The sequence below is a fragment of the Perna viridis genome, chromosome 11, assembly GCF_037379345.1.
Source record: "Perna viridis isolate PV_CMFRI_1.1 ecotype Kerala chromosome 11, ASM3737934v1, whole genome shotgun sequence".
NCBI lineage: Eukaryota > Metazoa > Mollusca > Bivalvia > Mytilida > Mytilidae > Perna > Perna viridis.
Genome location: NC_142455.1, coordinates 2,331,387 through 2,348,967, shown reverse-complemented (window position 1 = coordinate 2,348,967; position 17,581 = coordinate 2,331,387). Strand labels below are relative to the sequence as shown.

Here is a 17,581-nt window from a genome sequence, read left to right as displayed (position 1 = left end):
TTTATTCCATACAAGCTAAACTCAGGGATGTATATACCAATTATCTTGTCTGTCTGCCTGTTTAACTTGTCTTACATCCTTCTGTTTATCTGCCCTTATATCATGTAAGCTAACTCCTAAACTGCTGAATGGATTTTGATGAAACTTTGTGGGAAGCTAAAAAGTTATCATAATGTGCAAAAAGTATGGTAAATTTGTTTGATACATGTAGAACTAAATATTGCATTGTAGGCTTTTATCTTCTTTATAGTATTTTGATCTTATTTTTTTTAGATTCTGTGTTTGCTGGTCCGATGCCCACCATGGCAACAATTAAACTAACAACTCTACGACCTATAGTCAACCATCCACATTATGAAGATGCGGGCCTGAGGTATGTTTTTTTTTAGTAAATGAAATAGGCACCTACAACAAAGTCTCTAAAATAACTGAATGAGCTTCATAGAACTGGGTAGGTTGTAAGAAAACAATAGTCATAGTTTAGTACTGCATATAACTAGGAAAATTTGATTTAACTCATTAGGGAAGGGGGCAAGGAAGACATACGTTTTGCATGCAAAATCAAATTTAATTTTTTTCTTGTTTTTATAGAGAGAGAACAAAAATGGTGTATTCCATGTACAGTAGAAAGCCTGCCAATGTAGTCAAAGATAAATTGATAAATATGGGTGTGGATTATTACATTCTGGAAGACTCTTGGTGTAGTAGGAGGTCCAAGTAAGTTATAGGATCAGAATGGAAGTGACAAGGATTGGGGGGAGGAAGGTAGAAGGTACGAAATCATTAAAAAAAAAAAACAATTATCACAACTTGTCTTCTAAACATGCCACATACAAGAAATAGAGTGATGACATGGTTAGCTGGGAGTGAGAATAATGTTCCTGAGTGGGGAGACTTGTTGGGTGTTGCTTCTGTGGGCAGTACAAGCATGGTCTGTCCGATCGGTCAGATATTCTTGTTTTGAAATGTATGCAATATGTGCCAAAGGACATAAAACACTTGTAGTCTGTGAAGGATGGTTATGTTTGTAGATACTGTGAAAGTACTATTATTTGTGGGGTACCAATTTTTAGTGGGTAAACCAAAACATGAACTTGGTTCCTAATGAAAAGCAGATTCCCATTGATGTGCATCCTGAAAACCTCAAAACGGTGAATTCAAAAATCCATGAACTTGCGTTTCTTCCATAATTCACGAAAATTGGTATCCACGAATTAAATTACTTTCACAATATGCAGAACAAATCTCCCTGTCCATAATTTGTATGTAGCCATAGAACATAAGACTATGCTCAAGCAATACAGTTGAGTTTATACAAATTTGCTTGAAAAAATTAAATTGGGTGATTTTTCTTTTCAGACCTGGCTGTCAAATGGCGGAGATCTGGGATTTAGAGGATGAGGAGAACCGAGGGAAGACACCATTATGTGTACTGATGCAGAGGAACCCTAAACCTTATTTTACATTAGCATTCAAAAACCAAGTATATAATGTGTTAAAGGTCATGAAATAGGACATTATGTTTACATTTAATGAAGCATAGTCAATGCATAGTTTTCACCAGTTTTCAAAAAACAAAATACTGTAAATTTGGAACTTTCTGGAAATTTTTGGCTATTTTTTTACTTAAATGGTAGAAAAGAGACTTGTTTGTTAATATCTCATTAAAGAAGGTAATAGATGATTAACAGTGGGGAACTTTTTACTGTGTAAAAAAACTTGAAGAATTGATGTCCAGAAAATTTTCCAATATGAGATTACTTTTTTGTCATCCATGTACAAGGCATTACTCAGGGCCAGTAACTCTTTCATATGATCTTTATAGCTGTTGAGTGGAATAATAAATTTGCTCATTATTTTGGTGCTCAACCATCATTTGGTAATATGGATTGATATTAATGCATTTTACTCTATGAATGTGAGTGTTAAAGTTTTATAAAGCATGATCTATGTTAATCCTTTTTGCTTGAAAGGACCTGAACTGAGAACCTCTGAATATTTGAGTACAATTTACATTAAGGCCATAATAAAGAATTCTTAGATTCTCTTCCTCGCCTGACCCCATTTTTTCAGACCTGCTCTGATTTTTTTTTTTATTATCAAATTTCAAGAAATATTCTGTGTCTTGTCCAGGCCTGGTTTAGTTACTTACGGTTTGAAAAACCTAGTTTTCTGTACCATGTCTGAACAAAAATTGTTCCAAATTGATGACAAATGGCAGTTTAGACATATATATATACTTTGGTAGAGGTTATTCAATATGTTAGTGCTGGTAAATTTGATTACCATGCACGATGATGAATACCAAAACACTAGGTTTCCAGTGCATATGACGCATACTGTTGGAAAAATAAAAAATGAAATTTGTCCCCTTGCCCAAGTTTTTCAGAAAAAGTTGGTTGAGAATCTAGAAATTTTTTAATATGGCCTAATTTTAATTGGTTGTCACTATGCATTGTTCTGTGTGAATGTATTTTTATGTACACTACATGTGTGGTGGACTCATGTCATTTCCACTTGTCCTTGGTGAGAAAGTTTTAGAACTGCAGATAGTGTCATTAAAACTTGTCGAAAATAAATCCTTGCTTTATAACCCCTAACCTAAAACTAGATTTTTAAGTTGAACATCAAATTTTGTTTGCTAATGTAAATGAAAATGTTGAAAGTTATGGCTTGGTCTAGTAGCTTGAAAATATCAAAAATATTTGGATACTGTTGAACAACATTTGCACATGGTGAAACTTATCCCATCCTGGCAAATAAAAATGACAAAATCCACTTGTACTGTAGCTTGTTTTACTCAGCATTAAAATTACTCATTAAGAAATGTATAAAACTTACATTGGCCAAATTTTAACAGTAAAAATGTGGCATACTATATTTTCTGAATATTCATTTGTATGAGAAAAATAACAGGGTTCATTTTGTCATATTTCTCTGCCATGTACTTAGAACTTTATGTCAATTATATGTTATTTCTGTTTATCTTGTTAGAACAAATGTGATTTATAATGGAACAATAGGAACGTCTCATCATATGAATGTGTTCTTTCTTATGTAATTGTTAGTCCATTCAATTTTAATGTCTTGGTTCTATTATACTTAAAAAAAAACAAATTGGGGAGGCCTCTTTTTTTAGGGGGAGCCTTTTTATTTTCTCAGAAAATTGTGGTGAGTGTGTATTTTGTATTGTTCAGAAAAAAATGTTCACTTGCTTTTATTTCTTTGAAATGGTGATAAATGTGGGTAAAGAGACCCCTTACATATTCTAGTGACAAGGCTGCCAAACTTTCAAGTATCTAATACATGAGATTTGGCAAAAGATGGAATGATCAAAGAAAGAAAAAACAATTGATCAAAGGGAAATGCTGCCATAGCTGCTTCAAAATGGGCGAGTCTCACATATGTGAGAGTTGGCACTATTGTAGGAAGGCCAGAGAACCGAGGAATTATTTTTCTTTGGCCTTACAAACAAAATTTTTTTTTTTGTGCCATTAATTTGGTGGAATGCTTGTTTACATACTAAAACAAGCATAATAACTCAAGCTGTAATTATTGTTACACTCATTTTTAGATATTTTTATTTTTAATTCATGTTTTTATTCTTATTTATATTTTATGTTATTTATCATGTGTTTCATGTTGATCTGAATCTATTCATGTTGCTCATTTTGTTTATGTTGACAACCTCTTTAGCTTGCATATGTTTTTCTCATATTACCTTACATTAATACTGCTGTGTATACAGGGACATTTTTCATGTATTTTTAAAACATGTTGAAACATGAGCTTAAGACCAATACAATTTTTTTTTTAAAACACATGAAAACAAACGACTTCCAAAATCATATGAAAACCATACTTTTACTTATACAAAGTTACTGCCATAGGACTTTTATTTAATTGTTTTCCATGAATATATCTGTAAGTTCTAAACATATTGCAAACTTTTTAAAAACACATGAGAAACATATGTTGTATTTATTCATGTGTAGCTTGTGTATGTGTTTTCCCTCATTGTCTTACATTTTATGCTGCTATGTATGCAGGAACAATTGCAACAAATGTTTTCATGTGTTTTAAAATATATGGAAACATATGTGAAGGGCTAGTATTGAAATAAGTCAATATTCTGGTATATGTGAAACCATTAATATTTCTGCAATATCATATGAAATGAATATGCCTTACATGTAGAAAATATATTTTGAAAGATGATATTTTTTTACACCTGTTTTTCATGATTTTCTTTTTCTACACTCCTTATAAGGTATGTTTTTTTATATGTTTCTCATGTTTGGAACACATATGAAAAATATATGATTATCATATGTATTTTGGAAACATATGAAAAACATATGATGCAATGTTGCCATCACTTGGCTTCCGTCGTCATCGTTAACAGTTATACAAAACTCTTCTTCTCTGACACTACTTAACCAATTGAAACCAAACTTGGTATGAATGTTCCTTGGGGTATCCTGCATAGAACTGATGTGGGGATATTTGATCTGTTGAAAAACATGGCCACCATTACTATAAATACAACATAGGGGTCAGACAGTAGTTTTTTGCATTTATCTCCAAAACTGTTAGGTTAGGCTTAATTCTGACATGGATAAAATGTTCAGCATGATGAGATCGATCTCTGGTCAAATTTTGGCTTTAATCCGTTAAGCCATGTTGGAGTTATTGCCCTTTATCAACAATATTTGCTATTTTTAATGCTATTTCTTTCGAAAATCTTCTCCTCTGACATTATTTGATCAGTTGGAACCAAACTTGGTGTGTATGTTCCTTGGGGTATCCTGCATAGAACTGGTGTGGGGATATTTGATCAGTCAAAAAACATGGCTGCTGTTATTTAAAATAAAATATAGGGAACAGACAGTAGTTTTTTGCATATATCTCCAAAACCATTACGTTAAGCTAAATTCTTTCAATAGCTGAAATGATCCTTGTTATTAGGACTACAATAGTCTTCAGGGATAAAAGTTGTCAGACAACTCCTTGTAAGAGTTATTGCTCGATAGGTAAAAAAATGACTTTTCGTTTTTTTACAGTGTTTAGTCAATATCTTGAAAACTATGATAGATTAAAAGAAACTTTCAGCTGTTGAAATGATCCTTATGCTAAGTCCTACTGAAGACTTCTTGAGTCAAAATTGTTGGGCAACTTCTTGTTAAATTTATTGCCTTTGAAAGGCAAATTTCAACCAGGTGAGCAATTCATGCTCCTGGGATCTTCTTGTTTTGCTATTGTTTGAATATATCTGTGCAATTTCCTCCCACACTCATGATTTCAATATGAAATGCATTTAATTGTTGAATAGAATATATGCTTTCTCCCTTAATACTTAGTTGACATGGTTTGTCTCCCTTAGACCATTGCAGAGTTGTCTCCTTCTCCCTTCAAAAGATCTGTTCATATTATTTAAGTGCAATACCTGACAGCAGTGTTTAGATTTTTGGATATATTTGGAAAATGTGGTATCTTTTTGGCATTTCAATTTACCTCAAACTGAATTTGTGACAATTTTGAGTTCATCACATATTTATTGCTCATGGTAGCTAAATGATGAATTGGATGGACTACAGGGGAAATGACTATTGATATTTTACCTCCTTTTTTTTTCCATTTGTTCAATGCAAATATCATTCTTTGTAATTCCTGATGAATTTGAATGATATTTTTATACTATAAATAATCTTTAGATTTTAACTATCGTAAAAGTATGGTCATCTTTCTTGCATTTGAAAGCTATGCAATGAATGAATAGTTGTCATTTGAACAAATGTAAAATATACAGCCATGTTTTGCTTGCCTTGAAATATATATAATGTATCAAATTATAATGTATTGCTTACCTTATATTTATTATATATGTTAAATTTTAATCCATTCCAGATAATGAATCACATTTTTTGCATAGGGAAGCCAATAGTACTTACAAACTCAGTATTATATGTTATTTTATTTTTGATTTTGTTAAGTATCGCTGTTTCAATAAAATTTATATACATGTATTCGTGGATTTGAAAAGTTGTATATGTCAATTTTGCAGGTAGGCAGACTATTTTTCAAGCTAATTTGTTCACTGAAAATAAAGAAATTCAGTGAACTGCAAAAATTGCAAAAAAATCAGTACTCTATAAAAATTAATACTGCAACAGTACACGTCTTTTGACAGACTAATTATATCGCATACTGTGTATCAGCTTCTGCCCATCACTCCAACCATCCTCATACTGTTCAATAACTGTTAGTGATTTGGAAATCTGTATGTTCTGGTACATTGTTTTCTCATTTCCTTGTTTTCCGTTTCTTCTTTTCAGAGAAGTATGACTTCAATCACTAAAACTAGGTGACTGGCATATGATATGCTTAAGTGCATAGTTATTCCTTTCCAACAAAGTTGGGGGTACTAGTTTATAGAATTTTATTAATCATGCCTGTGCTTAAGGTTGCTGTTAAAAAAGCTTTATTTATCTGTAAAGATGGTCTCCTATCAAAAGTTGGTACATACGTTCTTCAAGATTTCACTTTTCTAAGATACATGTTGTACAGTGAAATCTGTCTTAACTGAATCTTGAATAAAATGGAAACTTGTCTATACCAGACTGTGTCCAGACATCTTAAGTATGTTCATATCAATATCAATCAGATGAAACTTACTTAACCAAGCAACTCTTGAAAGAGGACAAATACTTCAGTCCAAGATGTGTTTGGTTTGGACAGGTTTCACTGTAGATGTAATTTTTTTACCTGTATTGTATGGTTGAGTGCACATAATGGACTTAGTCAGCCCTCATTGTTGTTAAACTCCAAAGAGTGAACAATCAACCAACATCTCTTTGCTTTAATTTTGCCGAGTAATAATCAATAAGGATTTTCACATTAAATTTTATTTTATTGTCTGGATGAAAAAATATGCCTACTATAATGTAGTTCAGTTTTCATGACTTTTGTTTATTAAAGTTGTATCATTTCTATTAGAATTCTGTACAAATTTGGTTACAATCTAATGCTGTAGACCAATTTATGGTATGGCAGGTTGTTTTGGCTGGTGTAAAATTTGGCGATTTTTAGACAAAAAGGTATAAGATAAATTTAAGAGTTTCTTATTTAGTCTGCTATAATATGCAAAAATTAACATCCCTTGAAAAATACCTGCTTTATGGTATTCAATTATGATGGGAGTCAATCCGGGCAATTATGATGGGAGTCTGGCAATTTATTTTGTTGATTTTAAAAAAATAAGCAAAAATAAATTTCTTATGAAAATCAGTTGGTTTACAGTATAAGGAGGTAGATCCAGTTTTAGGGACACAACTTTTACAAATCATTGGAAAGATTGTATACACTATTTTACATCAATCTCATGTAAGCATCAAAGTGAATTGGATTGATTTCATTCTGTTCCTAAGGAAAGCTTGAAAGTCTTTGGTAAAATTGAATATGATACAGATATATCTCTGATTTCAAGAGTTATGTCCCTTACATTAGGTCTACCTCCTTAAACTAGTTTATTTTTTAACCAGTATGTATATAACGACTTTTTCACCATCTATGCAGTTTTAAAATGTGGTATTTTGTAGAAGTGTTTTGTGTTACATTTTGTATTACAAAATTGTCATATACTAGTATTTATAATAGTTATGTCTTTTGTTTATTTATTCAATATGCAAATTATTGAAGTGGTTTTTAATTTTAAAACATATATAATTGAAATGTTTGTGTTGTCTTTGGAGTAAAGATCATTTATGGACCTTACATACAGTAGATGAAAGGTGAAAGGTCGAAGTGAAAATGAATATGGTAAATTGTATTTAAGTCTCCTCACGTGACTCATTTATTTCACGGAATGGGTTCCCGTGCAGTATTGAAAGCAAAACACCTTTCTGTGTAAAAAATGCTGATAAAAATGACAAAATATCTATTTTGACATAATTAAAGTAGCTGTATTAAGAAAAGCAATAAATAGTAGGTTTTTCTAATTTTTCAAGATCCCAGAAATAAACAATAAAATGAGATCCATCTTTGGTTTTCAATGTGTTTTACATGATAATACCAGTAAGGATAAATGAAACTAGAACCAGACTTACAAACCTTATTATTAGAAGTCCATATTTTAGATGAAAATTGTTGTTTTTGATTTGATTGCATCAAGAACCAGGAATTATTGAAAATCTTTTTTTTTCAGTACTGTTAATGTACTAATTTTCATGATATTCTTTTTTTTCACTATATTTATGGTGGACAGAAAATAGTACTAGCGAAGTTGAATTTTAACACTATGTAACCCTAATATTTTTTTTTTACTGCTAAAATTGATACCCACAAATATGTTTGTTTGACAAAGTACACGAAAATAAGTTTGTTTACAGTGTTTGAGATTTCTTGATGATGTCAAATGTATCACACTTATGAATATGCATTATTTAATCATACCTGCCAACATAATGATATGCCCATTTGGGATTTTACTTGCGAATATGACATCAGCATCCAGGAAAAGGTGAAATTTATTGTTGTTTTCTATTGCTTGTATTTGATTTAGTAAACATTTGTAGCCAATTTTACGCTTCAAAAATTCTTCATTTTGTTCCTCTAATGTGACACCTTGCAGGTATGATTAATTGACCTTTTACCTTCTGTCTTACATTCGGTATTGAACCTGGAGTGTTATAATATCTTGAGTGAGAGTCAAAACATAGTATTGTGATGGCACAGATTCTTGTTACAGTAAAAAAGTTCAGTTTATCAAATCAGGACAGTGGCAGATTCAACAATTCAGGAGAAGGGAGTCTGCTGGATGACTTAAAGCACTCCAGTGGTTTTTTATTTTTACTATATAATCAGCATTTCGTGCATAGAGGGATCCAGAGAATTTAGAAAGGGTGGTTCAATGCCATTATTAGCCCATTTTTGCCCAAATTGTGCATAAAATCAACTAAATTTTCCAAAATGATGCATTATGACCCCTGAAGCACACCACAGCCCACCCAAATTGTCTGCCATTGTTCTGGTTTCTAAAGGCATGTGTCTATGCCACAGGTTTTTAATAATAAATCAGGTTGTCATGATGGAATTTTCCATCTTCTTACATCTAAAAGAATGATCCAGCCCCTCCTATTTTAGGCTTTCCTGGGACTGCAATACCCCATGTCTTAATATGTTAAATATATGGTTTTAATTTTTTACTCAAACAGGTGTCTGTGCTTTATATCTTGAGAATGAGAGGCTGAAATTGAAATTTTAAGTAGCACTCCAGCTAAGAATCGTGCAAAATGTGATTCATGGGTGAAAAGCCTACATATTTTTATTTTTGATATTTTGCTTGAATTGCCATTGTCAACAGAAATTAACATTCGTTTTTTCCTAAAACTCATGTTCTTAGGAGATAAAATTATGTAGAATGCACTGTAGAGTTCAAAATTAAGGGAGATAACCCTGTAAATGACACTCAAATACAATAGAATCTATTGGATTTTCAATGTTGATTATCTCCTAAGAGCAGACAAATTGGAATGAATAATTACACATTTCATAATATAGACCCATAAAACAACTTAATTACAAAAATAAAAATATGTAGCTTTTTATTATTATTTTTTTTTTTTTTTGGTGTATCACATTTTCAGATTTTGCATGATTCTTACTAAGACAGCCACTTAAGATCTGAATATATGTTAGTTTGAAACCATGGCCTTGTTTTTGCATGTATTATGTATTTGTTTCTGTTTTCTTTTACTTCACTAGGGAGAAACTATTTGACATTAAGGTTAGAAGTAAAATGTTTGAGGAATGACAGGATCCTTGTTGACTTCCTGTTTCTCCCTTACAGTTAAATGATTTCTCCCTTGTTTTACCCAGGGTATACACAGTGTTCATGGTTATGGTCGTTCATATATAGTGTTCAAATAAAAAGTCAAATTTTTTCATTCTTCATTCTTTGTTCTCTAAAAACCAATAGCCAATGCAGGTCCGGGTCAGTAGGCTACACCCTCTCTGAAAACCAATAGCCATTACAGGTCTGGGTCAGCTACCCATCCCCTAGTACCAAAAACACACTGAACGGTTAGCAGAAAAGGTAAAAATGTGGATTTTCAATATGTTTTTTTAATTACGTGAAAACTTCTACGATCATCGTACCATTAACATTATGATTTTGAGCACCTCATTTTCCAAGCTGTGCAATTGTATGCAACTTAAGTCATCATTTGTCCTAGGAATTCACACTGAAACTTTGAAAAAAATTTCTTTTCCATGTAAAATAATGAAGATACTGGAAGTCTTAGTCCAGAATATACCTCCATTTGGCGTGTCTGTGTGGATCCCATATTTACTCGGGTCTCGGGGTGTGATTTACAGTCCCTGCTGAGTATATCGGCAAAAACTACCAAAGCGTCAGCGGTGGGGTGATTCAAAAACACGGTCTAAACGTGAACACATGAAACAGAGACAATCTACATACACAATGTAGCGAACCGAACAAAACTGATATACGCTAAAAAGTGAAGAAAAGGAAACATGACGTCACACAAAAAACTAAAACACTAGCAAAATAAACTCCCACAAAAAACAGGGGTGACATCAGGTGATCTGGAAGGGTAAGCATGTCCTGCTCCGTGAGTATAAACCGATTGTAACAATAATACAACTTCGCGACACGTGTCAAACACTATTCACAGTCATTCATTTATACTAATTATCACTATGTAAACGTAGTAGATAACTTGAAAATAGTGGGAAAATAAAAATATCCGAAACTGACAAAATTAGATAAAGGTAACAAATATCAATACGCCATAATCAGTTTTTCTTTTTAACCGACGGAATTCGATCGACCTTGTACGGATCCATGTAAGTGCTATGAAAAAAAGAATGAAACTGGGTCTTCCGCACGAAATATCTCATTCATGCGCACGAAATATTAAATTGTACGCACGAAATAATAAAGTGTGCGTACGAAAAACTACATCGTGCGCGCGAAATACTAAGTCGTTCGCACGAAATATTAAATTGTGCGCATGAAATATTAAAATGTACGCACGAAATATTAAAATGTGCGCACGAAATATTAAATTGTCCGCACGAAATACAAATTCGTGCGCACAATATACTAAATCGTGCGCGCGAAATACTAAGTCGTTCGCACGAAATACTTAAAACATGCGCACGAAATATTAAATTGTGCGCATGAAATATTAAAATGTGCGCACGAAATAATAAATTGTCAGCACGAAATACAAATTCGTGCGCACAATATACTAAATTGTGCGCAGGAAATATTAAAATATGCGCACGAAATAGTAAATTGTGCGCACGAAATACAAATACTATATCGTGTATATTTCGTGTCAGAGTATGTCCTACTAGCGGCTTGGCTGTTGTGTTGAATCTCTAGTCTACTCCCAGACCCCACGTGGGTCCTAGACTGTTTCCCCATTCTAACTGTTTGGGAATACGTCGACGTATAGAGTGTGGTGCATGGTGTAATTGGCATATAATACACCAATCTGGAGTTTTATGATTCAGCTGTCAATTTGAAAATATGGAATACACAAGTATTTCATATGGTTCGGAAAAGTAGCAATACTTCTGCTTAATATGGTACGGAAAAGTTGGGAGGGACTGATTGATTGATTGAACAACCCCGAACAGACGCAAAACTATGTTTTGAAAACTGCTTCACTATATTAACTCCAAAAAGGGAAAGCTATGATTGACCTAAACTTGAGGAGCGATATCCAGAAATGCATCCTTGCCCTCTGTTATACAGCGAATAACCATCACTGTAGAAAATACGATAATCATGGTTAAAATCGTAATGACTAGTTGTATCCCGTATTCAAGTACGCCTGTCACGTGACCTCTGAAGCGACGTAACAATCAAAGGAAATGCACTGCTCCGTAGAAACGTCGCCGATCGACTCCGTTGATCTGCATCAGCAGTAGTAGATATGGGCGCAAAGTTGGCTAAAGTCAGCTGTTTTAGGTGCACTTGTTTAGATAGGGTGAAGAAAAAATCAAAGAATGCAGGCAATGATGAAAGAAATGAAGATCGAAATAAAGATAGCACTTCAGAAGAAATACTGGAGCAACTAAGAATAGAAAGAATTGTCAAAGTGGAGAACACCACTACAGCCATGGCAGGTGTAGCGTTCGACATTGTCGAGCCTCACCATGAAGTTGCAGCCAGGCCACCTCGAAAGCTACCATCATTAAAAAGAAAAAATAAAGTCCATCCTTCAGGTTGGTATCTTGAATATAAAATGATGCCGCGTGTGTACTTCTTCATGCTAGTCTGTATATATGATGATTAATAGTTTTATGGTTGCATTTGTTTTAGGAATTTTTCCGGTTTAAAACTGGTTATTTTATTCTTATTTTATCACAATTTATCAGTGATCAGCTTCTTGTGAAAACACAGTCTAATTAAAATTATCCCCTCCAATTTTTATTTATTTAAAAAAACGCAAGGTCTAATTTTAATTAGACTGGTGAAAACAGTTTTAAAAATTGAACATGTTTACAGAAAACACAAATTCTTTTCCTTTTCCTTTCCAGTCGTCTATACAAACGCTGAGAAGATGATGATGGCCGACATAAGGCGGGATGAAGCGTTGGCTAACCGGGGTATGTATACTAGCTAACAATAGTATATTTAATCACATCCAAATTTAACCCGTGACCAATACATTGTACAAAAGAGAAAAAAATGGGGAGGATTTGTATTCGTTAGGAAACTTTTTTTTATATACTAGATTAACTGCTACGCGCAATTCATATCTGAATAATTGAATACAATGGTTTTAACATACATTTTAAAATATACCTATGTTCGAAGAGTTTGATGTAATATCTTGGAAAATGGCACTTTACATTTTTCAATGTTTTCTTTCTTTTCTAGGAAGGCTTGGACGTGAATATGAAGCAAGAAGACAGGCAGTGCTTCAAAGACGAGAGGAAACCCTTATCCTTAAAAATGAAGTCGCCAAAGAATAAAAAAAAGTCACCCAGGGCGCTTCAATTAATTTCACAAAACTGCAAATAAATATCATATATATTTCGTTCCGTTTCGTTTTGTTTGCTTGCTTGCTTTGTTTTGTTTTGTTGTTATATTATTGGTAAAAAGAAAAAAGCATTAAAGATTGCAACGACAATGGTGTTGTGGTTTTTATGTAATATCGCGTACCTTAAGATTAACCGTTTATTACTCATGTGTAGTTCAAGATTAACAGTGCCGATCAGAGTGATTTAAGTACATCGGAAACCCATTATTAAGTCTTTATAGATCACACACACACACAAAGCGAACAGAGAAACTGAAACAGCTTCTTCAGTAAAAAAAAAAACAATAGTATATGTATTTAGAATGTTTTTTTAGTGGACCAAGTGCTGCGATGTCAATGATTATTTTGGAGTATCGAAGGGCAATTTTTCATTACATCAAGATTTTGGTTGAGGGAGGGATCCATAAATGTTAAAAAGGGAGTCGTTCCAGGCTATCATTTGATCAAATTAGGGGTGGATCCAGAATTTCAGGTTAGGAGTCATAAATAGAATTAAATGCCGAACAAAGCAATATGTGCTCCCACAATTTAAAAGAAAAACTGGGGTGGCATCAGGTGATCTGGAAGGTTAAGTATGTCGTGCTCCGTGAGTATAATCCAATGATAATCTAGCAACAATAATGCAGCTCTGTGACATATGTCTAACACTATTAAAGTTAGGGCAAACTTGGAAATATAGGGGAAATGAAAATATCCAAAATTAACAAAATTAGATTACGGTAACAAATATTAATACGCCATAATCAGTTGGCTTTTTTAACCGCCGGGATTTGATCGACCATGATATCACAAAGCAATAAATCATGCGATAAAAATGATCATAGGTCAAAAATTACTTGACGATTTCAATAGAAATAAAATGCATACATCTCTCTAAAGAATCGAAAATATATTTGTTGGACCTGGGAATGGTTACTCGTGTACCTCGAATATAGAACATATATTTTAAGATCCTTTTTTAATTAAGTATAGACTAAAACTCAAAATAAAAGCGTTCTGAAATTGCATTTGTTGTTTATCAATTGATACAAGAGCTTAGTCGTTATAATATTGAAGCGTGCTATGGTGGTCTTTGAACTATTCTATTTATCATTAGTTATTGGATTCAGAATTACCAATTGCAAGTAGCTTAAAGTGCCCTTAAGTAGCCATGTATATGTGACGAAGAGCTCATGCAACTATCTCATAATCCAATGAGTGTCTTCGCTTCATGATCCTCATGTCCGGTTGTCCGTTCGTCGGTCCTTTATAATTTGTTTTTGGAAGATTAATACAACGGATTCTTTTCAACCTTTTTTACACAGTGCTTCGGACCGTATGACTAAATGTCTAGCCCGATCATGGTGCATGGTGTAATGATGATTGGGGAGGGGGTAACGACCTTGAATACCAATACAGGCCTCTCACGGTCGATGTTAGTGGTTAGTAGAACCAACTGGTGTTGGTGGCGGAGCCCAGCCTTCGGGATACCTGACCGAAGAACTCGGTCAGAGTATGTCCTACTAGCGGCTGGGCTGCTGTGTTGAAGCTGTGGTCTACTCCCAGACCCCACGTGGGGCCGAGACCGTTTCTCCACTCCAATTGTTTGGGAGTACGTCGACGTGTAGAGTGTGGTGCATGGTGTAATTGGCATCTAATAAACCAATCTGGAGTTGTATGGTTCAGCTGTCACTTTGAAAATATGGAATGCACAGGTATTTCATATGGTTCGGAAAAGTAGCAATACTTCTGCTTAATATGGTACGGAAAAGTTGGGAGGGACTGATTGATTGATTGAACAACCCCGAACAGACGCAAAACTATGTTTTGAAAACTGCTTCAAAAACTGCTTCACTATATTAACTCCAAAAAGGGGAAATTTTAATTGACCTAAACTTGAGAAGCGATTTCCAGATTTCCATGGTGTAATTGGTATCTAATTAATATACCGATCTGTAGTTATGTATTTCAGCTGTCAGTTTGAAAATATGGAATGCACGGGTATTTCATATGTTTCGTAATAGTAGCATTACTTCTGCTTAATATGGTATTGATTTGAAGACTGTTTCACTACAGTAACTCCAAAAAGGGGAAGCTATGATTGACCTAAACTTGAGGAGCGATATCCAGAAATGCATCCTTGCCCTCTATTATACAGCGAATAACCATCACTGTAGAAAATACGATAATCCTGGTTAAAATCGTAATGACTACTTGTATCCTGTATTCAAGTACGCCTGTCACATGACCTCTGAAGCGACGTAACAATCAAAGGAAATGCACTGCTCCGTAGAAACGTCGCCGATCGACTCCGTTGATCTGCATCAGCAGTAGTAGACATGGGCGCAAGGTTGGCTAAAGTCAGCTGTTTTAGGTGCACTTGTTTAGACAGGGTGAAGAAAAAATCAAAGAATGCAGGCAGTGATGAAAGAAATGAAGATCGAAATAAAGATAGCACTTCAGAAGAAATACTGGAGCAACTAAGAATAGAAGGAATTGTCAAAGTGGAGAACACCACTACAGCCATGGCAGGTGTAGCGTTCGACATTGTCGAGCCTCACCATGAAGTTGCAGCCAGGCCACCTCGAAAGCTACCATCATTAAAAAGAAAAAATAAAGTCCATCCTTCAGGTTGGTATCTTGAATATAAAATGATGCCGCGTGTGTACTTCTTCATGCTAGTCTGTATATATGATGATTAATAGTTTTATGACTGCATTTGTTTTAGGAAATTTTCCAGTTTAAAACTGGTTATTTTATTCTTATTTTATCACAATTTATCAGTGATCAGATTCTTGTGAAAACACAGTCTAATTAAAATTATCCCCTCCAATTTTTATTTATTTAAAAAAACGCAAGGTCTAATTTTAATTAGACTGGTGAAAACAGTTTTAAAAATTGAACATGTTTACAGAAAACACAAATTCTTTTCCTTTTCCTTTCCAGTCGTCTATACAAACGCTGAGAAGATGATGATGGCCGACATAAGGCGGGATGAAGCGTTGGCTAGCCGGGGTATGTGTATTGGTACTAGTGTATTAAATCACATCCAAATTTAACCCGTGACCAATACATTTGTATATTTCTTAAAAACATAGAGAAAAAATGGGGAGGGTTTGTATTCGTTAGGAAGCGTTTCTTTTTTTTTAATACTAGAGTAACTGCTACGCGCAATTCATATTTGAATACAATGGTTTTAACATACATTTTAAAATATCCCTACGTTCGAAGAGTTTGATGTAATATCTTAGAAAATGGCACTTTACATTTTTCAATATTTTCTTTCTTTTCTAGGAAGGCTTGGACGTGAATATGAAGCAAGAAGACAGGCAGTGCTTCAAAGACGAGAGGAAACCCTTATCCTTAAAAATGAAGTCGCCAACGAATAAAAAAGAAGTCACAAAGGGCGCTTCAATCAATTTCACAAAACTGTAAATAAATATCATACATATTTCGTTCCGTTTCGTTTTGTTTGCTTGCTTGCTTTGTTTTGTTTTGTTGTTATATTATTGGTAAAAAAGCATTAAAGATTGCAACGACAATGGTGTTGTGGTTTATATGTAATATCGCATATCTTCAGATTAACCGTTTATTACTCATGTGTAGTTCAAGATTAACAGTGCCGATCAGAGTGATTTAAGTACATCGGAAACCCATTATAAAATCTTTATAGATCACACACACAAACACATACACTCACACACAAAGCGAACGGAGGAACTGAAACAGCTTCTTCAGTAAAAAAAATAATAGTATATGTATTTAGAAAGTGTTTTTTTAGTGGACCAAGTGCTGCGATGTCAATAATTATTTTGGTGTATCGAAGGGCAATTTTTCATTACACCAGGATTTTGGTAGAGGGAGGGATCCATAAATGTGAAAACGGGAGTTGTTCCAGGCTATCATTTGATCAAATTAGGGGTGGGTCCAGGATTTCAGGTTAGGGGTCATAAATTGAATTAATGCCGATGCGAGGAAACTGAAAAATGGGGTAGAATTTGTTAAAAATTAGTGGAATTAATGCTTAAAATATAATTGCCCTTCTGCCCCATCTGGGACTGCAACTGTAAATTTTGCATGAACAGGGGCGTAGCTACGCCTAAATGATGTGTACTCAAAACAAATCATTAGGATCGCGCCCACCTCTGAGAGGTGGCATTACGACAGGGGTCTGGGGCCGATTTCCATTTTCTCGCTCTTCAATTGTTGTTTGAAAAAATATATATATATTATGAGAATCAGTTTGAATTTTGACTGATATATGAGTATATTAAGGCTCTGACTGACCTAAATGTTGTCTTGTCGATACGCACAATTCCAATGACTTTGATAACTTTTATCACGAGACTCCAATGAGCTTTTTCTATTTTTTTTTTTTTTTTTTATCTATCCCTGTTTTCTGTTTTCACCCATGGATAGCCTGTAGCTGCAAACAACCAGGGTGAAAAATATTAATCCACGGCAAGAAACGTGACGTGTCTTCAATGAACAGCCTCACGACAGAGGATAACATTGCACGCAGG

General features: G+C 33.9%; 3 protein-coding genes across 5 annotated transcripts in view; all 3 read left to right on the top strand.

Annotated features, from left to right (window-relative positions):
• The window catches only part of LOC148602302 (protein C-mannosyl-transferase DPY19L1-like), a 43,394-nt gene extending 40,046 nt beyond the window's left edge, over positions 1-3,348 (top strand). Inside the window, exons 19-21 of the mRNA XM_088551851.1 lie at positions 274-373; positions 592-717; positions 1,360-3,348. Of these exons, the coding sequence (XP_088407977.1) occupies positions 274-373; positions 592-717; positions 1,360-1,513 (380 nt within the window). The 3' untranslated portion in view covers positions 1,514-3,348. The remainder of the gene's footprint in view (positions 1-273; positions 374-591; positions 718-1,359) is intronic.
• An 8,582-nt stretch (positions 3,349-11,930) lies between these two features.
• LOC148602301 (uncharacterized) lies at positions 11,931-13,169 on the top strand. The gene is made up of 3 exons (XM_088553244.1): positions 11,931-12,258; positions 12,574-12,642; positions 12,917-13,169. The coding sequence occupies exons 1-3, from the start codon at positions 11,967-11,969 to the stop codon at positions 13,009-13,011; spliced, it is 456 nt and encodes a 151-aa protein (XP_088409370.1). The 5' UTR covers positions 11,931-11,966; the 3' UTR covers positions 13,012-13,169.
• A 2,174-nt stretch (positions 13,170-15,343) lies between these two features.
• Positions 15,344-16,600, top strand: LOC148602300 (uncharacterized). 3 transcript variants are annotated; one of them, XM_088553026.1, is made up of 3 exons: positions 15,344-15,689; positions 16,005-16,073; positions 16,353-16,600. In XM_088553026.1, the coding sequence occupies exons 1-3, from the start codon at positions 15,398-15,400 to the stop codon at positions 16,445-16,447; spliced, it is 456 nt and encodes a 151-aa protein (XP_088409152.1). In that variant the 5' UTR covers positions 15,344-15,397; the 3' UTR covers positions 16,448-16,600. The 3 variants fall into 3 exon arrangements, with proteins under 3 accessions (XP_088409152.1, XP_088409150.1, XP_088409153.1); XM_088553024.1 differs by having other exon boundaries at positions 16,005-16,085; XM_088553027.1 differs by lacking the exon at positions 16,005-16,073.
• Positions 16,601-17,581: the final 981 nt, after the last annotated feature.

Coding starts and splice junctions, on each gene's coding strand:
- LOC148602301 (XM_088553244.1), top strand. CDS start 11,967: ATGGGCGCAAAGTTGGCTAAAGTCAGCTGTTTTAGGTGCACTTGTTTA. Junction 12,259..12,573: donor AAATAAAGTCCATCCTTCAG/GTTGGTATCTTG, acceptor TTTCCTTTCCAG/TCGTCTATACAAACGCTGAG. Junction 12,643..12,916: donor TGAAGCGTTGGCTAACCGGG/GTATGTATACTA, acceptor TTTCTTTTCTAG/GAAGGCTTGGACGTGAATAT.
- LOC148602300 (XM_088553024.1), top strand. CDS start 15,398: ATGGGCGCAAGGTTGGCTAAAGTCAGCTGTTTTAGGTGCACTTGTTTA. Junction 15,690..16,004: donor AAATAAAGTCCATCCTTCAG/GTTGGTATCTTG, acceptor TTTCCTTTCCAG/TCGTCTATACAAACGCTGAG. Junction 16,086..16,352: donor TAGCCGGGGTATGTGTATTG/GTACTAGTGTAT, acceptor TTTCTTTTCTAG/GAAGGCTTGGACGTGAATAT.